General features: G+C 37.7%; 1 protein-coding gene across 1 annotated transcript; it reads right to left on the bottom strand.

The window, feature by feature from the left end:
• Window positions 1-12885: 12885 nt before the first annotated feature.
• Window positions 12886-15690, bottom strand: LRRTM1 (leucine rich repeat transmembrane neuronal 1). Its single transcript, XM_010174318.1, has one exon. The coding sequence runs from the start codon at window positions 14775-14777 to the stop codon at window positions 13212-13214; it is 1566 nt and encodes a 521-aa protein (XP_010172620.1). The 5' UTR covers window positions 14778-15690; the 3' UTR covers window positions 12886-13211.
• Window positions 15691-27191: the final 11501 nt, after the last annotated feature.

Raw genomic sequence — 27191 nt, 5'->3', positions numbered from 1 at the left:
TACTCTATATTGTAAAGCTGCAGCTGGGGCAAGGCTGATTTAATGATGTAAGGTGAGTAATGTTTGTAATGCACACCAGGAGACTTAAGCAGATAATTAGCATAAAACTTAGTCCCTTTTTACTAAAATCAGTGAGAATATCAAACAGAACCTGGACTTTGTTTTGAAGTTTTACTGTTTGCTCTTGAAAGACACAGGAGAAAATTTGCAATTGAAAATGCAAAGAAATGAGGTTATTGAAGAGAGGTCTTATTTATAAATAAGAAACACCTGCTCAAAGTAATTTGATTTGTTAAGGTTTGCTTCCTTGTGGTAAATCATTGGCATGCCATATTTTAGTGTCTGGGGAGAGATCATCCTTAGTTTTAATTCTTTGCATGGTTAAAGTCATTCAGTTATCATTCAGTTTAATTAAATGGCTTTTAAGATTTAATTTTAGTAAGGGGGAAAAATGATCTATCATTAAAATTATGATTAAATGTTTTCTAGGGGTTTTTTTGTTTTGTTTTTTTTTTTTCATTATTATGGCAGATATTGGGGAAGAGCCTTTGAGATAACTTTAGTAATAAAAAATGCCTCTGGTTGTCTGTAAAATGTGTTATCTGCAATGAAAAAGGAACCATTGATATTGTTAATTAATAAGTGATGAATTTGTCTGGAACCTGACAATTTACCCCAGTGATGGCATTCAAGGGAAATCACAGATTGTACTAGGCTATCATTCTGAAGAAACTCCTTTTTTTCAATATGTAGAAACTTACAGCTTTTCAGCTAAAAGTCAAGGGTTGCCTTTTGTCTACTGTAAGGAGAAATCTAGGAAACAAAATATTTATTATTTGACATAGTAAGATTAAGAAGAGTAAGTTGTATTTATGAAAATAGGCATTTCTTATATTAAACTAAGCATATATTTACAACAGGTAAAGAATTCCCACCCGATATGAGGTGCTCAGCCAAATACTCCAAGTTACTCTCTTAGAATCATAGAATGTTGTGAGTTGGAAGGGACCCACAAGGATCATGGAGTCCAACTCCTGTCCCTGCACAGAACAATCCCAAGATTCAGACCATGTGTCTGAGGACCTTGGCCAAATGCTTCTGGAATCTTGTCAGGCTTGGTGCCATGAGCACCTCCCTGGGGAGCCTGTTCCAGTGCTCCACCACCCTCTGCCTCAAGAACCTTTTCCTCATGGCCAACCTCACCTTCCCCTGCCACATCTTCTTGTCATTTCCTCTGCTTCTGGCATTGGTGGCCAGAGAGAAGAGATCAGCACCTGCCCCTCCTCTTCCCCTTGTGAGGAAGTTCTAGACTGCAATCACTTGTGATCACTTCTGTAATTGGCAGAAATATATATATGCATCTCTGTAAGTATTGAAGGAAAAATAGATGTCCTTAGCGGACCAGTCTGGATGTCTTCTTTCCATATTGAGCAAAGAATTAGGTTTCCCTTTAAGTTTTTTCTTCTACTTACACCTATCCCCATAGTACTCAAGTACCTTTTTTATTTTTTAAATTGCCTGTACAGTTCCTTATGTTCTTATTCTTGAAACTGTCTTGACAGCAGGCATTATGAATACAAGTGGTGTCTGAAATTGCATCAGTATGGGCTACACTATCAAACTTGCTCTGACTGGGGATAGTAATGAATTAATTTTATGCTGGAAGAGCAAATTGCTTACAATATCATATACAGATCATTTGAATAATCTGTTTTCTAAATATTTTTAATTAGTTAAAATTATTAAGACACATTGGGAATGGGTTAATTTTTTTAAATGTAAGACGTGAGAAGTCAAACTGTGCCTTGTGTTATTCTTTAGTTTCAGTTGAACAAATTAATAACAACTTATTGAAAGTAACACAAAAGTGCTAGCTCTGAACTCCATTTAAACTAATATTCAGTTTTTCACAAAGCCACTGTAAAATACAGCAAGGTAATTTCAGAATAACCTATAGAAGGGCAGTAACCTTGATTTAATTATTAAAATGCATACAAGAGAGTGTAGTGTGTTACAAGCCTTAATTAGAAACACATTCTTGGGCAATTTCTTCGCAGATCGCTTGTAGAAAGTGTTACTTAATTTGTCTGTCCATCTGATATATAAATTAACCTTTATGTAAAAAACCACTAGTAAGGGTGGCATTTGAAGCAGGGATTGAGAAAATTAAAATGATAGAAAGATTTTACAAGAGAAAAACTTAATCCCTTGCTATCTTCCCTATAACCACAGCCTGTTACTTCGGAGTTTATTAGGTTGAGGGTGTACTAGGCTCCCTGAAAGTGCAACCAAAAGATGTTCATTTCTGCTCCAAGTCATCAGGTTTCCAGATTTGGGATTTCGTTTTGGTAGAGAACAGGAACTTAAGCAAAACATACAGACCTAACAAAGTCTTGGGTGTTATCTCAACCAGAAACAGAGCACAGCTCCTTTTCGGTCCTCAGCAGCACCCCTCAGTACATCCAACTTGGCATCTCAGCACCTTCAGACCACGAAAGGTTCAAGGATAGGATTGTTAAAAGATAGGAACAGAAAATGGCCTGTTATAGTGCATTATTTAGCAGCTGTCCTACAGAAGGCAGAAGAGAGGAGTGCCACAAAAATGATCAGAGGGCTGGAACACCTCTCCGATGAAGAAAGACTGAGGTAGTTGGGGTTGTACAGCCTGGGGAAGGGAAGGCTTCAGGGAGACCTTATTACAGCCTTTCATTACTTAAAGGGGGCTTATAAGAACGATGGAAAGAGACTTTTTACCAGGGCCTGTAAGGATAGGACAAGGTATAATGGTTTTAAACTAAAAGAGGGGAGATTTGGACTAGATATAAGGAATAATTTTTTACAATGAGGGTGGTGAAACACTGGCACAGGTTGCCCAGAGAGTTGGTAGATGCCCCATCACTGGAAACATTCAAGGTCAGGCTGAATGGGGCTTTGAGCAGCATGATCTATTTGAAGGTGTCCCTGCTCACTGCAGGGGAGTTGGACTAGATGACCATGAAAGGTCCTTTCCAACCCAAACCATAAGTTTAACTTGTGATTCTAAGAAAAAGCTGTGTGTATTGAAAACATGAGCATGTGAAGGGTTCATCTGTCCTCAGTTTCTCCAGGTGACTGTAGCTGTGCAGGTGAGTTGGAAACACTGAAATTCATTGACTGGTCCATGAGTGGGAAATTAAAAGGATCATTTCCACTGTATAGTGTGCATTGTCACAAATGCTGTTCCTAAAAAAGCACCTTTTTTAATCTAATAAGTTTTAGGGATATATGCACAAAATTCATTCAATGTTCCCATTTCTATATAACTGTTTCTTTTTTGAATGCCTGTTTTTTGCACTGGTGATGTCTTGTACCAAAGTTTATTTTTAATTTATTATTATTTCTGATGCTGGAGTGTGCATGGGCCCCTGCCACACTCCATATCCTTATCTTGCAGGTAGGTACAAGCACATCACGAAAAAATTGCATCTGTTGTAAAACAGCTTCTGCAGTAAGTAATTACAAGAAACAACAGAGGAATACACCAGGCAGTTTAATGAAAAATAGCAAATAAATATAAAGTGAAGCAACATAAAATTGTGAGGGGAATAAAAAACAAGGGGTATGAGCTTGTTTAAAAATCAATTTTCACTGTATTATCTTTTCCGTTAGTGATTTTATGTTATTTTTGCAATAGCCCTGTGTGGACTGGCCACTAGAGGGGGGATGGATACACGTTTTGCTATTGTGCTGCTTTTCAGTAGTTTAACATTTCCTAGCAGTTATATCCTTTCCTAAATTATGCTTAACAGTACTGAGAACTATTTTCTAATTGAAGGCATAGTAGTGATTTGTATCAAGCTATTTAATCACTTGAAAGCTGTTCTCTTACATATACATTTTAGATGTCATTCTTCTTTTCTTTTTTAACTCCTTTTTTTTCTCTCTGCACACTGAGCAGAGATATTCAGTGCAATATCCAGAAAGACAGTTATCCAATTGTTGCATATAACTTACATCTCCAAGGCACGGATGAACAGTTTTCCTTATATCTTGTCTTTTGTTTTTTATTTGACAATTCAGAATTTCATCCATCAAAGCTTATATAATTTTCAGCTTTTGGAAGTCGCTTTACACATCCGACATGATTTTCAGTGCTCTTTGTGATATAAATAATCTGCCTTTTTTAAAATGCCATACATTTCCTGATGGTAGGTAGGATGATTCAGCAGCTCTGGCCTTGGGACCATACTGTGCTCCATTTTTTTGAGGTATTAAGTAGAAGGCCACTGTATTTTTGGGTATCTAGCTAGTTTTCTATGACCATAGAGCTTGTCTTATTTATGAGAAACTGAATATTTATGAGAAACTGAATATCTTTTAAAGGCATTCTATCAAAAGCTCTTTAGAAGTCAAAATACAAAATCTTTTATTTTGTATAGCACTTTTTAAATATTATTGTGATAGTTCAGGACTGCAGGTTATTACAGAAGTGTGATGTTACTCCATGGACAACCATTCAATTTATCCCTATTGGATGGTGTCACAGACCTTAATTAATCTTGAAACGAACTTAACAGCTACAGGGGTAAGACTTACTGGTCCTTTATGAATATCTCTAATCAGCCCTAAATTAGGGGAACTGCAGTGTATTTTAGTTATTCAGGTTTTGGTGCAACAGTTACTTTGACTAGAAATCTGCCTTTGTTTGTTTGTTAGTTTTTACCAGCTTCATTTTTACATTTTTTAAATTTCTTATTTAGGACTGTTTGGACCTACTGAAGTGTTGTTGTCAATGCCCTAGTTTGCTTTAAACACCCTCACTTTTATTTCCCAATAGCTAACATCTCTTATTACCTGGAAACAATAGATCTGGGATAGATTTTAGTGTTTGTTTCAAGTTTGATTTTGCAGGACTCATTCATCTAATCCTCATTAAGAGTTATCATTAACAGCCATAGCTTGACTTCTTTGCTAATGAAAAATGACAGATTGGGGCTAGATTATTCTACATAATGGGAAAACATAACCAGAGAAAAAGGAGAAAAGCTTGCAACTCCCTTTTTTATGAAACTTTTTAAGTCTACTTAAGGTAACTTTTTGGGAAGACCTTCATTCCACCAACTAAAATAACCCAATGTAATCTCTAGCAGTTGGTAGAATCAGGGAAATACTTTTACAAACCCAATAGAATAGGGTTTACTTCAGCATAGAAGTGCCATCCATCAAAAAAAACCCATCTATTGGTTTAGTGTATTTCACATAAAGTAGAAGCGCAGTCTCCGAGGTTCTGGTTCTGTGCATAATAGTGATAAAATATTTAAGATTTTATAAAAATATACCAAAATGACCATCATGACAGAGAAAAGATGGATTTAGGAGTAAGCTCAGGGTTCAGCTTCATGGGACTTCATGGATTGCTGTTTCCCCTTCTGCAAAGTACATTTTTGTCTGTACTCATTTTATCATCAAAGTGCTTCATTTTCCCTTGAGTTTCTCCCATGTTGGTTATCACCTAATTCTCTTTCTGATTAATCTGCTATGAGTACTGTCCCCTTTTCAATTTTCCCCTTTATTTTTTAGCAGTGATTTTCTCTAACCTGTGTAATTCACCTTTTTGCAGTCAATGCTCAATGCCCTCCACTTTCTCCAAGCTCCAGCGTTGTCCCATGCAGTGTTTTTTGTTTTGTGAGGTTTTTTTTTTCCCCACAGAGATTGTCAGACGCATTTCTGCTCTACTCATTTATTGTCTCCATCATTTCTTTTTGTTTTCACATTCCATTTATTAAACTACAGCAATTACATAATAAATCCATTACATCCAGCTGTTGTTTGGGAATCGGAGCTGACAGTAGCATCAGGTTCTGGGCTGTTGGTAAAGGTAGTTACAGTGCAAGGGGAAGGTCTATGAAGATGGAGGCAGCTGCGTACACCAGCAAAGAAATACAGAATGTCCAATATGGAATGACATTTACATGAAATTAAGGTAAACATCTGACATGCGGTGGCCGCTTTAGCATGGGGATTGCGAACCTTTTAGCAGCAACCACAGATTTCTGTTTACTGTTGAAAAATTGCTTTGGGAAATAATCTGGATCAGAGAAGTAAATTTTCTGTCAAGATAAACTTTAGTACGAAGCCAAGTTTAAAAAAAAAAAAAAGAGGGAAAAAAAATCCCTAGGTGGTTTATCTCATTATTATTAATGTTCTTTAATATTTACCAGACTCTCTTAGCAAGCCAGACTGCCAGTAGAGGCACTGAACTACAGAGACAGATTCATATTTACTCCCGGGAGCTCACTTTACCTCTCATCTTGCAAAGAGAGTTGATACCAGACATGTTTCAAAGGGCTGGCAGTTTTTAAAAGAATCAAAACCTTTGGAATTCAATAGCTGTGGACTCTTCTTCCAGTTTAGTTTGGGATTTTCAGGGTTTCCCTCTCCCCTCTCCACCCTTGGATTCACTCTACCTGTGAGGTTCTGGGAATGAAAAATGGGAGTGTGGGTAGGAAGAGGTAAAAGTTAGAGGGAAAGTATGTATTTAAAAGATATTCAGAAATCTGTTTTCAGTTTGAGTGCCCCAGCTATTAGGAGGATAGTTGCTCATACCTTTCTGTAACCACTAGAGTACAGAGGTGTGCTACTTCAGGGAGATGTGCTGTGTATAAGTTGCATCACCTTCATTGGATAAGCCCGTAAATCAATTTGATATATCCATGCATATTTTTTTTATCTCAGATTTTACTGAAAATACAATTTTTAGTCCTCTCTCCGGTGGCGTGCTCTGGTTTGCTATTAGTAGAAAGGTACCTCTTGAAAAAGGCCACAACAAAGTTTGTAATAAATTAACCACATCAGTCAGAGAAATCTGCTGTGCTAAAAATGGTAATGAGGTGATGAAGTAGATTTTTATACTTACCTATTACCTTTGAAATCTTGGATTTAGTCTTTGTTAGCTCAGAAATGGAACCGAATTGGACATGTTACCATAGCACCCGTGTTGAAAGACATCTTTCTGGTGGTAGTTACTGTGTCTGGTGAGGATGTGAAGAACATGAGAGCAGTGAAATGGTTTAAAATAAATAGTGCCTTAGCAGAATAGTATGTGCTGTTTGCCAAGCACAGGTGCACATAATATTATCCTTTAGCCACTGCCAATTATCTCTAATTTCTATAAGTGAGGTACATATTTGGATTTTCAGGAAGAGAAATGGAGGAAAAGGTGAAAAGCTGATGTTTATTTTAAACTGAATTTCTTCTCTTGTAATGCAAATCTGGGCACTTTGAGCTCGAACCCCTTTCACTGCAGCCTGTTACATTTGACTGTCTCACCAAACTATCACACCAGCAAATAGGAGTAAGAACAGTAATTGGTTTAAAGGCTGAATAATTGTGTCTGAATGCCAACAAGTGACGTTAATCTTTCTAACAAAAACAATTGCCCTGTTTTCACGGAAATACAGATTTCATTGCAAATATGTTCACTTTAAAGCAGACACACTGCAATAAAATTACAGTGCTCTGCAGCATTCATCTTGGATCTTCACAGCCACCCACCCAATTACAGGCTGTGTCTTGCCTGCAGAAGATTGTTGCTTGGTTTCTGTAATATTTTTGTAGCTTTGCTTTCCTCTACAGAACTTTAGAGGTAGGCTGTGCTTACCCCTTTCTTTTCATCAGGTTTCTCTGCTGTTAAAAATAAATAAATAAATAAATAAAAAAGCTGGTAAGGAATATCTTTTGCATGGCTCTAAAAGTGATATTTTGTTTTATGCCGAACATACTCTGAGTAGTTGTTTCGAATACCTTAATAGCTCTAGTTTATGTCAGTAATTATATGAAAGGTTAATCTTTAAATCACCAGCATTTCCTAAATTCCTAATCAACTTCATGCTTGGAAGGGAACCCATATAAATGCTCAATTTGTTAATATTAGACTGGGTTGAGCAGGTCAAGGAAAAGTATAACCTTGGTGCATAATGATAAATTGAACACAGCAAAAATATCTCAGCTCTGTTTGTTGTAATAGCTGTGAATATGAAAGCTGGATATGAGGAGGAATTAGTGTGGATATAATTAGCAGGAGAATCTGCTATAGCTCCAGATCACCCCTCTCTCTAAATGAGGGCTTCTGAAGGGATAGGGGGAAAAAGGGAAATATTTTGGGTACAGAAGTCTGATTTTCTAGGAAGTCTGTGGTGAGCTGTGACTAGTATAGTTAAGAAGTCCAGCCCAAAAAAATTAGTGGAAGAGGCATGATGCTGGGGTTCAATGAACAAGATGGTGGATGAGGGGGACATTGTACTCCCAGGGAACAGGGAGGTGGCAGAGGAAATGACGGGGTTGCGTGCATGTGTGTTTGGGAAAGTGTGTCCTTCTGTGCCTCACTAAATGAGAGAGTGTGTGGCTGTGAGTTTGAAAAGACAGGGAGAGAAAAAGATGCACAGAGATGCTGGGTCTTGTTCTTAAATCTCTGCTGCTGTCCTTGCCACAGTCTTAACTTGGGAGGTGAAGACACTGAAAAATCTCATTTTCCTTGTGTGCACAGTGGTCCCTTTGCTTTCTCACCGCTTCTCATCTTCCTTTTCATCCTGTCCCTTCACCCTTTCCTTTTCTCTTTCTTACTCAATGAAGCTATTTAGTGTTGTACCCTCCTTGCCAGAAGCTGTTTCATCCCTGCTTGCTCAGTTTTTAAAACTCCTTTCTCCACCCACCTTCAGTCTTGGTTTTTCATCTGTGCTAGTCCTTCAGATTTACCATCTTTAAAAAAGGCAGAAGGAGCCAGCAACAACCCGATTTTGTTGTCATTACTCCAGTCTTTTCTCTCATCTTTTGTCTCTTCTTCATTTCTTTTATTATTATTACTGTTATTATTATTATAGCTCTAGAAATAAGCTTCCTAATTAAATGCTCCTTATTTCCCATTCTGAATATCATTTGAGAAACTGGGGGGAAGGGGAGGGGTATTCAGAGTGTCCTTTTGCTACTAATGCAGAATGAGACACATCATACAAGAAACAAATTTAGTTCATCTCAAAAAGCACATGAGGAGATTTTTATCAGAACCAAATAAAAATGATCAAACAAACAGGCTTATTTTAACAGCCCCTCGATGCCTTAGCCATAAAAACATACAGAATCTATTAAAGCATACAAAAATATCCATCCTTGGGTATCATTAATGATCTTTCTCCGGAACACGTGTGCAAGGCAGTTATGAACCAGGCGTGGGATTGCATCTTCAGACTGGTAGAGAACATCTGGCTAGTGCTGTGCACAGGGAGGAACAGTTCATCCCCTTGCTCTAACCCCCTGCAGTGCTCAAACAGCGTGGTAAAGGAGGGAATTTGCAGCTTTAACACAGAATTTCTTTGTATTTTATATATTCAGGCCAGAAACAGAATGTGGTACATTAGCATTGATTCTGTGGTTTTATATAACTTTTTTTTTTTAATGTAGTACAGAAAGGAAGGATAAAAGACAGAAAGGAAAATAAATCATCCCTTATATACATTCAAAGCATACACAGCAACAGTTCCTTCATCACTGGGTGCACTGTGAGTGTGTATTGATGTTAGCAGCAAGAGGTTGCATATTAGAGATCTGTAACACTGGTAGTGTTAACCATCCTCAAAAAATGGTACTTCTTTTGCTTGCCTTTCACTCTGTCTTGTATGTTAAAAGACACTTAAATATATATATATAAAATAATGTTAATTATCTAATTATAAAAGGGGAATATATAAAATATTTTCCTTCGTTTGATATTCCCCAAGCATCTCCTAAACAAAAAAAAAAACAAACTATCACAACTAACCCCCAAAGCATCTTTTTTTTTTTTTTTTTTTCCCTTCTTCCTTTTGATTTTGGAGCCATTTCATAAGCCAAAATAAGGGCATCAAAAGAGAGGGAATGACATATCTCTGGACAGTTGGTGAACATGAAATTTAGAAGAAAGAATTAGGGAAAAATTGTCCCTGCAGTTGCTATAAATACTTTACAAATATAATAACTTTCATATATACCAATGCAAGCAGCCTGGAGCAGGATGAATAACTGGATTTACAATAGCTGGATTGAAATTAAATACATGTTCTTTTATTTCTTTTTTATCCACATATTTTTCATGTAAACTTTCAGACTGGATGTGGGCACCCTGTGAAGTACCTTCATGCCATGTAATAGCAGTGACACCCCTCTTTCCACCAGTAGATACTCAAATGGTATCCAGATCTCCAGATATCCTCTGGAGATCATTAGGAGGTTATCTTTAGAAGATATTACTCTTAGAAAAGATTTCTGTCTGAAGATTTTGAAATACATCGTTTTTGTGAAGTTTAATAAGTGCTGTGCTCTATATGAGGATCTATCCATCATCCTGCTAAGGGTGGCAAGTCGCTGGTGGTCATTGCCTCTCTTCAGGAGAAATGGCAACAGGCAATACCGAAATCAGCTCTCACTTAGGAAATCACTGCACCTTTAAAGAAAAACGTTCTGTTCAGCTTACTTGAGCTGTCAGTGCAAGATGCATGAAGCACAGAGGTGAATAAATTCCAAAGGTGGAATTGCTCACGTCTTTGCAAATGTTGCTTGAGGTTGCTAACACCAATAAACAGCAGGAATAATTCCAGAGGGGTGCAATCACTAATGTGTTTAAAATACAACCCACAGATATGCTAAAAATACATAGAAATACAACCACGGGATGATTGTTTGTTGGTATCAGTCTTGCATCAGATTTACAGGGGCAAATCCATGACCGAACTAATACATTTCCTTATAGCAACAGGGGGTCACTGTAGAAATAAAAAGTTAATTATTTATTTTTTTATATATTTTACCATGTGCAGACAATATTTTAACAATCTTGGTTGGTTTTGGAAGCTTCTTGGCAAGTAGCTGTAATCAGTCCTTCTGGCTGCAGTGCTGCATGTTGATTAGAGGAACATATAACATCGTCCAAAGTTAGAGAGCCAATTTTTCACTATTAAATTCCCTATTGATTTCAGAGAAGGGTTTGATGGGGAAAATACATATAGTTTGACCCTCAGTTAGTGTGGCATGAAGTATTTTCTTTTAAAATATGAGCAGGCACCCAAAGCAACAAGATGCTCCTCACCTGCTCTCTGTCCTTACTGTTAGGTTCAAACATGGACACTCAACCCCTCAGGTCACTTGGGATTTTCACGATGGCTCAGGCCCTTGTGGGTTAGAGGCATAGAAACAGAAATGTGCAGAGAGAAAAGTCTAGTTTTAACAGTGCTAGCTTGTTTCAAAGGTGTGGGGGAAATTTCAGTGGCTTTAATAAAAAAGCAGTTGATTTTCATGAAATTCCTTATGAAAGAAAGCCCTCTCCCAATGCATAGTCTCATTGCTTTCATAGATGACATTATACTCTTACTGCATAAAAATCTTGGTGAAGAGGCTATCATCATATTTAGTATTAACCAGGTTGAGATGTACCAAATAGAGGAAAATAAGTTCTGACTCCTTAAAAATAAAGTCAGTCAGAAAAAAAATACAAAGTTCACCCTTTATGTTTAAAATTAATGGCCAAAACCTGCTGTGCAGGACAGAAAAAGGTTTATTCTGTGCTTAATCTCTGCTTTATAGGTCTGCTGTAGCCTTTTAAGAGTAGGTGGCACTTTGATGCTATATAAAAGAAAAAAAACCTGTGTTAAATTAAAACATATGTTAGATTTCTGAAGTTTTCCTCTACTGGTGGTAACCTAAGGATAGAGAAATATGTACAAAGCATGGAACTGTTACCCAATTCATTATCCATAGCATTTTATTAGCATGTAATGCTGTACGAAGAAAATTTTGAGATGCTTTGCCTGATATTATAAAACTACCTCATCTTCATTAGTATGAGAGGAGTTGTTGAAAAGATCATTCAGTAGGTTGTTCACATACTGGAATGAAAAATCCGAGATACAAGGAAAGGAAGCCTTTATTTAAGGGCAGTCAAATAAAACAGCTGTGTGATTCTACATTATTAAATCACTGCTCGTATCCATCCATTCCATTTCTCAGTCATTAGTAAGGAGGGTTCGTGTACTTTCAGCCTCTGCAGAGATTTCAGAGTTGTTTTGTTACTGAAGGCTGGTGAAGTGAGGGGCACAAGATAGGCTTTACTAACAGTTTAGTCTGGGACCCAGAAGTATTCTCTATTAACTCCCTATCTTACTCTGACAGTGTTACAGCCGAGGTTTTACTCTTGAAAGACACACAGGTTTCACCACTGAGAACCAAACAGCTTTTGCTCTTCACCATAGCACCACAGTGCACAAAGCAAGAGTTTCTTTGCTCTTAACTAAGCTCAAAACAAGCATAAAAGTGGGAAATGCTGGTAAAAGACCTTAAATTTAGCTTGTTTTTGTTATTTTTTGTTTTACAGAAAATGGTGACGAGCACTTTTTTTTTTTGGCAGTGTTTCAGTCATTGGGGTTCTGCTGTTGTATTTTTCTTTTTAGTGAGGCTTTGAAATATGATCAGTTTTGATACAAAATACTTTTAGGGGTTACGATGCAGTTTTTATGGGTCTTACAGCAAATAACAAGGGAGCTGTGCTTAAAAATCCTCAGAAATCCTGTCCCAGGGACACAGACAAAACTTTAGCCTTTCTGAGGTGCACTGACTCCTTGTTGTACTGCCATCCAGTCACAGGTAGCACATTAATAAAAATATAATTCCAGTGTCATGCTTCATATCCTCAGTAACATGATGGAAGTGAATGTGTACTAATTACAATGTGAAGCCATCTGGTTCATTTTTAAAATTGCTATTTTACGTGGCTTCTTTGCTCCTAGACTTTCATTTCAACACTCAGTATGAAGAGAAGAAGAGGTTAAACTGTTGCATTTTGTGTACAGGGAACAATTCATGTAATATACACCAGTCTGTAAAAACTGTAAATGCTATTTTTTTTTTTTTTATTTTAAACAGTTTTCTTAGTTTACAAAAGATCAATAATTGGTACCTTTTTACACTCTCAGATTCCTGAATATTGACAGATCTTCAAAGGGAGTATTAGCATATGAAATCTTAAGATTGACTGTCCTGAAGATTTTTAAGACACGATAAAGCTAAAATATCAAGTCTTTTAGACAGCCCCTCTTAACAATTTCGATGGAGGAGCGTGTCAGAAATCACCAGCAAAGCACAGCAAACCCCCCCCACCCCGTGCCACTGTCTGCCTGCACGCTGTTATTTGGTTAAATCCCCAAGGAAAATCACACCTCACATTCCCTCGCTGGCTGCTGGTGACAGGAACATGATCCGTACTCATTAATGATCACCAGGGCTCCCTCAATGTGGTTGGGTTTGTAATCAACGTAATACTCCTGGGCTGACATGGCAGCCATTTGATGCATGGTCTGTTTTTGCTTCTGCTTTCTGCGCTGTGTTATAAAGCACTGTCTTAGTTGCCTTAAGCCGGCTGGAAAACACTTCCAGGAGACGTACAACACTAAAACCACAATGAGGAAGGAAAAAATCAGTGCCATGGTCCCTGTCACCACTTTATGGATCTGAACGGCATTCTCCGAGTTCTCACCGGGTATGGTCACGGTGATGGTGTATGTTGTTGGGTCCCCTTCGCTGTCCTGCACGTCGTATGTGGCGGTGGCAGAACCGTAGCTGAAGGTTTGCTCACTGTTGTTAGTTACTGGGGTGAGGGTGTTAACGCTGGTTGGATCTGCCGCATCTTCACACAAGTGAAAAGCGTACACCGCATCCAAAACATCCTCGCCCTGTGCGTACTCAGGAGTGGCACAGAGCAGATTGCTGTCGGAGCGACCCTTGAAGTTGCTCAGCCAGGAGGCCAGGGCGCAAACGTTGCGGCTGCAATCCCAAGCGTTGGCAGAAAGGCTGATGCTTGTGAGGGACTTCCAGGAGTCGAGGACTCGGGAGTCGATGTAGGTCAGTCGGTTGGAGTCCAACTGCAGGGATTTGAGGTGAGGTACACTTTCGAAAACATGAGGTTCGATGTATTCGATTTCGTTGCCGGAGAGATCCATTTTTTCAAGTTGCCATATCCAGTCCAAAGTGTTTACTACGATGGTAACTTTATTCCGTCGCAAGCAGAGGGAGTGCAGGGAGATGAGCCTGGGAAAATGGGCTAAATTCACCTTCACCAAGTCATTGTGCTCAAGGTGGAGCTCAGTGAGTTTGAACAAGCCTGCAAAAGAGTTTCGAGCCAGGCTCTTTAACTGATTGTATCCTATGTCTAGAAACTTCAGGCTGCGACAGTCCTGAAAAATTCTCACTGGCACGAACTTGATGGCGTTGGACCGCATGTGCAAAGTTGTCAGTTTTCTCAGTCCGTGGAACAAGTCAGGCTCCAAAGCCTGGAGGTTGTTGTATGATAAATCCACACTGCGCAAGTTTGGCATGGGTCGGAAAGTGGTGTTGGCCAGTTGGGTTATTTTGTTGGAACTCAGGGTGAGCTCTTTAACTCGCCGCAATTTTTGAAAGGCATTCCCCTCCACTGAGCAAATGTGATTGTGATCCAGATAGAGCCACGTGAGCTGCATTAACCCTGTGAACTGTCCATCATGCAGCTCTGAAAGGCTGTTGTACCGCAGAGACAAGCCCATCATGCCCGACAGGTTGCGAGGCATCTCTGTAAGATTCAGTGATTCACAGTACAAAAGCCTGCCCTCACACCGACAGAGCTGTGGACACCCACTATTCACGGCTGGAAGCATTTTAGAAAAGATACCCAGCGTACACAATATCAACCCCGGGGGCTTCCTCAGCAGCCAGTTTAAACAGAGACCAATAAGAAGGAAATCCATTAGCAAGAATATTTCCAAATATGCTTGAGAATGTCCATTGAATCTTTTCAAATTCTACATCATATTTTATTTAAGGGAAGAAAAAAAACAAAAAACCAAAAAACAACACCAAGCCAAAAACCCCAAGCAAAACAGCAAACGGAACAATCACAGAGGCAAATATTTCACTTTACAGCATGCAGGAGCTGTGCAGCATTAAAGTTCACAGACATTCAAAGGTAAAATGATAGTGATTTTGTTCATGTTAAATGCTGCAGCAAAGAAAAAAAAAAAATCTTTCTTCAGGAAAGAATTTAATTAAAAAGTGTCTTACCCACCCTTTTCCAGAGAGTGACAACCTCCATTCAGTTGCTTCCTTTGTGTTTGGACTAATTATATGCAGAGCTAAAAAAGACCCCTCTGTGCTACAAATTCAGTCCCTTTCAATGTTGTGCAAGGCTGGCAAGCTCACAATGTCTCACTTCGCTTCTGCTCAAAGAGCGAAAGGCTTGTCCAGCTAGCTTTTTTAGCTGACTCCTAGGACCTGCAAGTTTCAGAACTATGTACATGAGCTTGATCTTCTCTCCTTCTCCCTCTGTCCTTTTCTCTGCAGTTAACACTGTGGCGTGAAAAAAACTCCAAACTCTTTACTAACGACTCCACAGGATTTGTCAATCTGTTTAATGTCCATCATTGGCAAACGCCCATTGACCGGCACAACCTTTACTCCAGAGAGAGATTATCATTCATTCACTGACCGGCTAAGGGTAGCTTTATTTCCCATTCTTTGTTCGCTTTGCTTGTTAGGTGATGCTTAGAGCAGAGAGAGACAGCAAGAATCCCTTCCCTTCGGCTGAGCAGTGTGTTGCTAGAGCATGCAGAGGCACCCAGTGTTCACTGAGTGTCGTAAGCTGCTCATGATTGTACGCCTGCACTGTGCATCTCAGACATGGGCAGATTGAAAAGGGGTGGGCAGAAAACCAACATTGGAGCGAACCAGGGAAAGGAATAGATGCTCTTTGATGAAATGGAAAATACTTTTAAGCCTATCTCGCCATTTCTCAAACGGGCACGCACGCACAGCCACACAAATCATCAAGAGCGAGGCAGTGCTAAGTAGGAAGCTTGAGAATTAGGATTCTTCTTTAGTTGTTTGTTGGGTTTTTTTTTTTCTTTTATTTAAACTCTGAATTTATAAACTATTAGCCGGGAGAGGGAGATACTTGATTTCTCGGTTTGAGAAGGAATATGTAAACCAGTATCTTTGGATTGCTTTTTCACTCCAATTCTGCTGCTGAGATTTGCCTTTTGGAGTCTTGGGGTGGGGGAGTGTGTGTGTGTTGGGGCGATGGGGGGGGGATGTGGTTTTATTCTGACATTGTCTAAATAGAGCATGATTTGAAATTCTGTGCATTCTTTCTCATAGAAATGCAGCCAGAGCTTTGCAAATAGGAATGTCTGGTTTCATATAAGCTTTAATTACATTTGGTCTTTTTCCATCCTGCATATTTCGTGTGTGTTCAGCACATGCCTTTCCTAAAGGCTTTTTTTTTTTTTTTTTTTTTTTTGCAGTGTACACTATGGCACACAAAACTGTAATTCTTGCAGCATAAAGATTACTGTGCTTTTGGAATAAGATCAATGTATAGGTTACTCTGACCATGTCAGCAGCATGCAAAGAAGGGGGTTAAAACCCGATTAGTTAATAAGTTCTGCAGATTGTGCTGGGTTTTGTTCCGTGTACCAAAAAAAAAAAAAAAAAATCCTTGCCTGATAATTTGCAGTCCTCATTATCTATGGGAAATGCATCGACAATGAGCTCCCTCTGTAATTTTTACTGACTGAAAAATATACGATACTTCTGTGAGGAAAACGCTGTCCATCTTTTCCTATTATGAAATAGAGTCTAAAGCCTGTGTGCTGGTGAATGCGATCAGAGCTGACAGCTCACGATTCTGCATGAATTCGCTATGAAGTTTCACATGGAAATACAAGTATTGCAGAAGATCGTGCAAATTTTAAGTCAACATCGGCTGTGAAATGCCGGAGGCAGGGCGGAACCGTTACATTTGTTTTCTTTTTCACAATAATTTCATTTTCAAGCATCTTCTTTTTGAAGTATCTGTTGAAGAGCTGCGAAATCCTGGAGCTGTTCGTTGTGTTTGAGTGGGGCTGCTGCTGTGAGCGTGTGCTGGTAGAGATCAAGGAATGCAGTCATTTGATGCAGTAAAAGTTGTTTTACAGAAGTCCTGGAAAACTTACATTCTCGTGCATAAAAATGTGGGAAGGAGATTCATTACTAATGTATTTGCCAAAAAAAAAAAAAAAAAGTCTTAAATAAATTACAGATATAAAACACTGCCTGCGGTTTCAGAACCTGGGGATCAGTGTGCTTTTATGCTCCCAATTCAATTTAGTCACATTTTTCTACTCTTCACAGCCCTCGCAGTTCAGTGGTCTCAAAGCAAAAATGCGATGCTGTAATAGTATATGAACCTCTTATATGTTTTAGCATTTGAGTAGGAAAGCTGAATGTGGTTTTCCTCTCCCCAGCTCGTGCTGTTTTATTCAAACAGGCTGTTTATACAAGTGTCCACTGGTTGCTGTACACCTTAATTCTGTTTCTCAGGAGACAAAAGCAGGAGGGGAAGCAATGACAGAACCAAGAGAAAGAGCATTGAAGCAGGAGAAGAGTCTAAAAAAAACTTATCCAAGAATATATTCCAGATTGCATTTCTGAATATTTTTGATGTAATTAGGAGAAGGGAAAAGAAAAAAAAAAAGACTTTAACTTTACAGATAAAGAAAAAAGATTCAGAGTGATAAGGTTGTATCCCTTAAAAGACAGCCACCCTAAGAGTCTGCATGGGGTAGGACTTAATGCCTTCTCCTGTATAACAATTTGGAGAGATATCTGCAACAGTAGCCCTCAAAATTTCAACTACATCTTCAAGGAAAGCTGACGTTTTATGCAAATCAGACAATGATAATGATCACTTAGTTACCAGCTAAATGCTATGTATAAAGTGAAGAATTCCTGTAGTAGAGATGAAATTCCTTGATACATCACTGCTGTAAAGAGATGAATTTTTAATTTTTTTTTTTCACTCCTTCTTGCTATCTCCTGGGATACAGCCTGAAGCCCAACCATGCCTATTCCCACACTGACCTGAAATCTATTATAATTTGGTTTCCAGAGGTAGAAATTAGAGCCCACAGTACCAAACCTGTACAACATCAGCTAGAAGACTGACAGCTAAAATTAGGGACCAGAATTAATGGCCCTAAGCACACTATCTCGCAGCTTTGTCAGAGGTATATTGCATAAGAGACTCTGTTCTTATTTGTCTAAAATTTGTTTGTGAAAAAGAATCCAGGTAGCCTTAAAAAGAGAGACCTCAACGTATGTTTGGTGCTGTGATGTTGAGGCAGAGTAATGATCTGAAAAGACAAACTTCATTTAATATATGTCTTAGCCCTGAAATATCTTTTGCAGATTTGATTTTCTTCTATGGTTTTGAAATGTACTTTTTTGGCAAATTAGGAATCCACTTTGAACATGATTGTAATGCAAAAGGCTTAATTTCCACTGTCTGAGCTGTTATCACAGCCAAACTGTTAAGTTTACACATTTTCTGAAGTTTCAAAGCCTCTGGCAAATCTCTATAAATTAGCAGATTTAAATTAGCTTTATTAAATGTGCTATTATAAAACATTTCACAAAGCGTAAACTAAGTTTATATGTGTTTAAGGGAGATTGATTAAATCAATGCAAAGTAGGTTACAGAAGAAAAACATGAGTAAAGTTTTAGAAAGTTTAGCTGGGAAGCTATTTCTTGGAGTCACGACAAGGGTAATTCATTGGCAACACCCTGCAGTGAAGGTTAAAATTGTTCAGGTTAAAAAAGGAAAATATTTTCAATGTATGTAGTCTACATGTTTTTAATATTGTGTTCAGATTATGGTCATATATCATTTAACCAGCCCCAGAACCATTTCATACTTACTAATTTCTTGCATTGCATGGCATTATTCTTGTACCTCAATATTTAACCTGCCTGAGTTTGCAACCCAGGGGTTGGGACAGAGTGAATAAGACAGAATTTGGCCACTAATGTCTAACTGTGCATATATACGTGTTTTATTATATTAACCAACAAAATAGGAAAAGACAGAATAGTATATTAAATACTGAGAATATTTCTTTCTTCTAGTATTTTCTGAGTGGTTTCTATCAGCATAATGAAAAGTGGGACTTTTAGTGGTGATTTTAATTTCCTTTCATGAATGGAAAGACTCAAACCTTGATCTTACATGGTAGTCTTTAATTTTCAAGTGCACTGAACCATGGCATTTTGTATAAAGGAAACATTTAAAAACAGAAAAGAGAAGAAAAAGACATGACTTCAAGTAAAGCAAATTAAATCTGTTTTTTCTCTAGTATCTTGGTCATCCCTGGCTTTTACCTGACTGTCCCTTTTATATAGAACTCAGGGTTTCAGCTGGTGAGAAGTCTATCGCCTATATAACGTCTCTTTTAGTAAATATAAAAATGCTCTGTTTTACCCAAGTTTTTGATGAAAATACTTCTGGTGGTTCAAGATGTCAAATTAATGATGACTACCATTAAATTATTGCAGTGCAGAACAGGAACATTGGATTTGTTACTACCTTTAAATAATATATATTCTTATGTAAATAATCTTATTGTTTCTGACAATGTGATAAACACTTTTCTCTCTCATTAAAATCACTCCATTCTCATCATCGGCCACATTCAATAGTAGGTAGTTATGTACAACTGTATAAAGACCTAAGTGCAGAACTGTCAATGCAGTGTGGAAATGACAATTTTTAGGAAAATATAACAGTGGTAAGACGAAGTGTCTCTCTCCTCCATTCATTACTGATAGACTACTTGAATAAGCTAAAGAGTTTGAGTCTCTTAAGTAGCTGTGAAATTGCCTATGGATTTCTGGATGTGCTGTCAAAGCTTTAGACAGTGTTATTGGTTGTGAGTGTCCAGATATAATGGAAAAATGACAACAAGTAAAAATTATCCTTTTGTGATGGATCAACACATTGCTGAAGATCATGTAGCATCCTGGTTAAGCAAAGACTAGTGTGCTACAGTCAAGTTACTGGGTTGTTGGAACTCCTGGTTTATAGGGAAAGTGGAAGTTTAAACCTTGGTTTTCCATTGACTCTTGCTAATTTATATCTCTAAGAATGTCTTGGGAAGTCTTGGAGGAAGCATTTGTAGAGTGCAATGATTAGCAATTGTAAGGGTTTTAGTTAGTCATATTTAATTGGAAATCAATTGGTTCCACCATCAGAAATGCTAAACTAGACACACCAAAAAGGTTCATCTCAGGACCTTCCCAAACATTTCTGGAGGTGCCAGAGAATGAACTGTAATTGATTTCCAATTCGATTAAAAGCAAAGGGGACAGCTTATCCATACACTTGATTACATCTACTTTGCCCTCTTCTACTCGATAGCTGAGTAGATAGCTGATAGCTCATTTGTTAGGATTATTTTTGAATAAATTATAAGGCTAAATGCTATTTTATTTGTGTTTTAAGACTCCTTTTTACTGAAAGAATTCTGTTCCTATATGGATGTAGGTAATCCAAGTTGGCTACTGATGCCATTGCATCTCGTGTTGGTTGGTTGGTTGGATTATCTTTGTATATTTACTCAAATTCATCAAGCCTATGAGAGGTTGGATGGTGGTGCAACCACAAATACACCAGAAAGTGGCAGAATTGCAGGGTTGGTTAGGACCATGAAAAATCTGCCCTGCAGCCAAATCAGTTATGACCGTAAACCCATCATGTGTCCATGACTTACTACCATTTTGTGTCCTTCTCCAGAATAACTTGTGTTGCTCAGAAAGTTGGAAGTCTTGCCTGAGAATGCAGGGATAGCCATGCCAACAAACTCCTGCTGTAGAAAAGTCATCTGTGTTACGCTGGGATAGCCTTCTCAATGCAAAACAGTTGGCTTTTTTTTTATTCCTGACATAACGTTAGTGTCAGTAAACACTTTTCAGGCTTTCAAGGTGCAGGAAGTAGTGAGAACTGAGAGGAATTTATGAAATCAATTATTAAAAGCTAGGATAAACAAGAAGCTGTTTCTGGCAGTCTCCTGGAAAGACTTTTTACAAATGGATGAACTGCTCTTGGAAAATTTTCCCAGAGCAGAAAATCTGTTCTACTCAGTATTAGACAATCAGTTCTTCTTAATCCGTTTCTTTTGCTCCTTTCCAAATGTATTTTAAAGCACAATGAGAAAAGATAAGAAACCTTATACTGGCCTTTGTAGATACATATAGAAATACATGTTGGTGGTAAAGTTGGTGCTAAACTAATATTTTGAAATCGAATAAAGATGTTTATTGATTTCTCTTCCATCACAAAGGGTATCCTTTGAATTGACTCCAAAGGGAATTTTACAAGGAAACTCTGCTTTTTGGATAATATTACCTGGATATAATATAATTCCCAACACAAGAAAGACATGGACCAGTTAGAAAGAGTCCAGAAGAGAGCCACGAAGATGATCCGAGGGCTGGAGCACCTCTGCTATAAGGACAGGCTGAGAGAGTTGGGGCTGCTCAGCCTGGAGAAGAGAAGGCTCTGGGGAGACCTTATAGCAGCCTTCCAGTACCTGAAGGGGGCCTACAAGAAAGCTGGGGAGGGACTTTTCATAAGGGCAGTTAATGAAAAAACAAGGGGAAATGGCTTTAAACTGAAAGAAGGTAGGTTTAGGTTAGATATTAGGAAGAAGTTCTTCACTGTGAGGGTGGTCAGACACTGGAACAGGTTGCCCAAGGAAGTTGTGGATGCTCCTCCCTGGAAGTGTTCAGGGCCAGGTTGGATGAGGCTTTGAGCAACCTGTTCTAGTGGAAGGTGTCCCTGCTGATGGCAGGGGGGTTGGAACTAGATTATCTTTAAGGTCCCTTCCAACCCAAACCATTCTATGATTCTATGATAATTTGAAATGTTCTTAGATCTGACTCCTGGATTTGCTGAAAACCTGAACAATATAAGCTAGATGATGTAGTCATGGAAATTGATGTTGGACGGTGGCAGAGCACCTATAGCAAACAGGCAATAGTGTCTTTGGTAGGCTGTATTATTCTCAGTTGTGTGTGCTTCTTGGTATTTTTTGGCAGATGGAGAAGGCAGGATTTTTATGTTTCCATCCTTCTGCTCTTGATGATATCCATAATCTGAAGGGAAAATGCAGGATAAAATTTGTTGCAATCCTGGTTGCTTGTGTATTGAATCTTATTGGGAGATTAGAGGGAATCTGAATCATTAGCTCATACATAGAAGTAATAATGGAGAAACCAGATTGAAGACTCACATTTCAGATAGAAATAATTGTGATTTTTGCAAACTTAAAGAAGATGGTTTGTTGACTACCTGAAATATTTATGGCTTCATTACGTATTATTTGCAACTGATGTAATGTCTAAGAGCAGTAATTGCAGCTCAGGAGTCTCAGAAGGACATCTTTAAATACATAACAAAAGATAGTCATGCCTTCTAAAAAACCATAATAACTTGACCTTTTTTCTTTTTTTTCCTTTTTTTTTTAAATAACATAAAAATACTGAGGCAATACTGAACAGTTTCATATGGTGGGGGTGGTTTGTGTGTGGTACACGTATAATCTTAGAAACCCAGCTTTGCTCAACAGCTAATTTAATTTTGTGAGATCCAATGGCAGTCTTTGAAATGTGCCTTCCTGACTCTTGTTTGGTTTTATTTCGATGTATTTATGTATCTGTGCTTTTTATGTCTTATAAGGAAGAAACGTACAATGTAATAAAAACTGTTTTGCTCCTTTACTCTCGATAAATGTGTAGAAATGTAAATTAAATTCTAAGAACATATACAAAGATCCTTAATTTAACTGCAAAGCTATGGAAAGCATATGCGAACCACATTCTCAACATACATACAGTAATATGAATGTAAATCACACTCCTATTATTTATACTTTTAAAGGTGAAACAGCAGATTTGGGGGGAAAATGGTAAGGAAGCTGTAGGGTTTTCTTCAGTTATGTTTCAGAATCATATTTCCTCTCCTACTGCTGTAATTTTGAATCTTAAATATTCACATAAAATGAAGAGCTTATTGTTTCTTAAGACTCCATTTGTATTTTAAATGAGTGGAAAGATGTGTAATCAACTTGAAAAGACAGGAAAAGATCAACCTGTTTTTCAAGATATAGGACACTTTACTATGTGTTTTGAATTCCAGAGACCATTTTTAACGAACGCTTGGCTTACTTCTGCTCTTTTTTTGTAGTGCAAATTAATTATAATTTGACAAGTGTGTGCTTGATTTTCTTCTTCAGATTTGGTGTATAGCCAAGCTTTATTAGTTAAAGCCTCTAAATCAAAATCAAAGGTCAGTATCTGTGAAATGCCTGTGGCTCAAGATATATTGTAGTTCTTTCCTCATTATTCAGAGATTTTTGTCTGCGAAAAGGTGTTTATGTATTTAAGTGGATGTTGTGTGTTGCATGCACGGCTGTGGAAGAATAACCATTTTTCATTATTATGTCGTTAATGTTCCTAAGAGCAATCCTAAAGGTGTGGGAAATCTTTGGTGTGAAACTCCTGAACTATGCACCTCTTTGGTGTGGTCTATAAATGCTGGCTGAAGGTTCATGTACCCAGTGATTCCACTTCTCTCCCCAGCCCTCTGGATGATGGGCAGAGAAGCTGCTCCCAAATCTTCCTCTGCATCATCCTTCAGCCCCCAGAATCTGTTCTGGCATCACCACGTACGTTGCTAAACAGGGGCCCATGTGGGGGATCGGCAGGTAGGGGACACAAGGTGATTAAGCAAGCTATAGCAGTGATTGCCAAATCACAGAATCACAGAATGTCAGGGATTGGAAGAGACCTTGAAAGATCAAATATGCCATCGGAGATCAGAAAAGGAGTGAGAATGGCAAAGGGTCATCGTTTCTGTACTTAAAAAACTGGAACTAGCAGTGTCTGAGCAGAGAGTCATTAAAGATACCTAGCTTTTATATATATATATATATAAAATAATTCTGGAAGCAGTGCTATGTGTCCTGATCCTCATTTTGCTTCTTCTGATTATATATCATTTTTTTGTGTGTGTGTGTTCTATGTCCTTGTTGTTCCTACATCTAGGGCTTTTTTTTTCTCTTTACAGCTCTTAATTTCAAGGATTATCTCTTGCTATATCCCTGCATAATGCCCAGCATGGACTATCTTTTGCCATGTCCTAATGAATATGGTAATAATCAACACAGCTTGGGTGCTCAAAGCAATAATTGCTGGACAAGAATTAGTGAATTAACATGCTTCCAGATATATAATCTATAAAACTGAAGTTTGGTCATGTTGTCTTTCTCAAGCCTATTTTGCAGAAGTCACTTCTAGCTGTTTTCATGCCCATGAGAACCATGAAGGCAATAACCATTATAAGACATTGAAAATGTCATGGGAAGAAGCTTCCCTGGTGCTAGAGGGATGAAGTTGGGAGGTGTTTGCTTCTTTAGCTTCATATTGACAGCAGTTATCACAAAAAAACCCAAAAAACAAAACTAAAAAATGACCCCCCCAAAAAAACCCAACCAAACAAAAACCCACAAAAAATCACCGCCTTTGATAGATATTGTTTTTTCTTGGTCCCCAGTCTGCTGGATCGTGGAACCTGTTGGATGCATTTGCAGCACGGCAAAGTTACGCTGACCTTGGGATATTTCCCTGAAACACATTCAGCTCTGAGTCTTTTGAGATGTGTTCTCTGACTTTCTGGATTTGCTGGCACCGTTGTATCCATTAAATACTGATTAGACTTCAGAAATCCAAGAGACCAAATAATGCTATCATCCGTTCCCTGCTTATCTTAATAATATTGCCAGTAATATTCCAATATATCAACTCTAGGATAGTCTATACGTAACCTGATGCATGAGAAATAGGAACAATACATTTTTTGTTTCAGAAGCAGAACAAAACCGGTTTATTTATTGAGTGGATTTTGCTATATTGCCTAGAAATGAGGGTAAGAAGTGAATTAGCTACTTTCAAGTACTGTTAGAGAAATACATCATTTTTCATAATGTTTGATGAATTGCTTACAGTACTTGTTTTACTTAAAACTGCAATTAAAGATTGCCCTCTAGTCAAAAGAAAAATGTGATAAAAATGTGACTTGAAACAGGGCAGAAAATTTTCTAAAGCCCTTTGGGATTAATTCCAGTAATTATTCAATCTGACGTTTTCCAGAGAAATAACTCTTTATGTATGAACTCCATTAATCATAATAACATAGTTCACATGTCAGATATTTCTGTCCAGTCACTTCATACTTTACATTTAGTGAGAAACTAATAAGCATCTTCACTAAATATGAGAAAAAAATAAACTTTAAAAAAATCCAAATGCATGTGTATAGATTTTCACTAGTTTTTGGTCTTGTGAAGTGGGATATGTTGTGCTTATGTCTACAAATACACTGAATTTCCAGGCTGTAGCTGTCATCACCGTCATGTCTCCTGCTAATTTTGTGTAATTTCATTCATAGCACTTTAAGAATTTTCTTGCTTTCTCTTCTCCTCTGAACTGCCCTGTAGAGGGCTGGTTTGTCTTTCTGTCCAGTTGCAAAGACTTATTTTGTTAATATGCTTATGTAAATAATTGGTCTTCTGCAAGATCTGTATGTAGGAAATAAAAATTCTACTTTAGATCATCTATAAACCTAAGAGTGAATACTTTTTTTCTTGCATATGAACTTGATGCACATTATTGGAACTCCACAGTGAATATTGAGTAACTGTCTTTGATAATAGGTGATTCTAAGAAGATTTTTCTTATTTGTCTGTGTTTCATCAACTGAAGATATTCTGTTAATATTATTTTTTGTTAAAAAGTGGTGGTTTAAAAATGCAGCAGTGGTTGGATGCTCATATTTTAAGAACTTACTGTTCTCTCCTTTTCAGATTCTGGCATTGTTTTATGCTTTTGAAGCTAAAAAGTGGAAATTATCTGTGTTCTGATGAGAAGTGATAAATATAATCTTTTGCTGAATGTGGATAAAAGATGTAGGCACATGCGATTGTTTTAACACCTTGTGTGTCTTCCGACTTCTCAAATGCTCAGAGTGGAGAATAATTCCTTGTCTTTAGAGATTTCCTTTGCAATTTTTTTTTTCTTTTAATTTTTATTATTTATTTATTTATGAACAATACACAATGTACCTCACCTACTGTTATTGTGACTAATGCTTTCAGTTCAGGATTTTTGCATGTCAGTTGTCATTCTTTGCACACTCCAGTAGATGGCAACTCCAGTCTTCCTGACATTATATTCCATTCACACTAAAAATATTTTGTGACTCCCCTCCACTTCCCGCATCTTTTCTATATAAATGGCTACGAGTTTCACAGAAACGTGATTTAATTTTACTTTCATTGAAATCACCACGTAGTATCTGATTTGAACTTAAACAGTAAAAAAAAAAAAAAAAAAAAAAAAAAAAAGGCCTGTAAGCTTTGTAAGCTTCAGTCCTCCTGGATCATAAAGCACGTACTAATTTCCCCATAACTTTTAAAAATATTTTAGAAGTTTTAATGAAAAGGGTTAGTACTCAAACCTTTTTTTTTTTTTTTTTTTTAATGTGAAATAAATTAATGGGTTGACTGCAAATGCAGTGTACCGGCTTTAATTTTGATGGTTAGACTGTAAAGCATATAGTCCATACCTCCTCATCATTAATGTTAAAGTATTTATTGTTGCTATGCATAGTGAATACTTGATCAGACTTTTCAAAAGTTGATATTTCTTTGTGAATTTGGTAATGATGAACCTCGATGTGGCTTGTATTGGATAAAGGCAAAAGTATGACCAGGGATGTCCTACGTTGCTTTAGCGATGAGAATATTGTCAGATTTCCCCTCCTGCTCAAAGCACTGCTATATTCAGCCTGTCTTCCTTCTGCTTTTATTCCATCCCATCATATTACCAAAACATCAATGCAGAGGAGTCTCTTTCTCTGTTTTCTTCCGCTGGCTTTCAGAACTTAAATACTTGCCTGTAGAATTAGAAGCCATAAAACAAAGCATCACTCTGTGAATGAATGTCAGACATCAACAACAGGCACCAAAGGTTGTGATTGCTCTGCCTGGGATAGAGACTAATGACCATAACAGTCACACAAAGAACCCTTTCTCCATCTCTCTGTATCAAGACTGTAGTTTAATTTTCAGAACTCTTCCACTGTGTCTAGCAAGGTTTTATTTTGTGGCTGATGGTTAAAAAAGGGGTAGAAGGAGGGGTAGTTAATCTTTATATATTTTTTAAAATAAATACAGATCTAACATCAGAAGAATACATGCTATTTATCAGGTTTTATAGTTTTTCTTCACCTACT

This window comes from Antrostomus carolinensis, unplaced genomic scaffold (genome assembly GCF_000700745.2).
Source record: "Antrostomus carolinensis isolate BGI_N321 unplaced genomic scaffold, ASM70074v2 scaffold3598, whole genome shotgun sequence".
NCBI lineage: Eukaryota > Metazoa > Chordata > Aves > Caprimulgiformes > Caprimulgidae > Antrostomus > Antrostomus carolinensis.
The sequence above is the reverse complement of the archived record's forward strand: the minus strand, read 5'-3'. Positions and strand labels throughout refer to the sequence as shown.

Excerpts from the sequence above, each read along its gene's own strand:
- LRRTM1 (XM_010174318.1), bottom strand. The coding sequence starts at position 14,777 with ATGGATTTCCTTCTTATTGGTCTCTGTTTAAACTGGCTGCTGAGGAAG.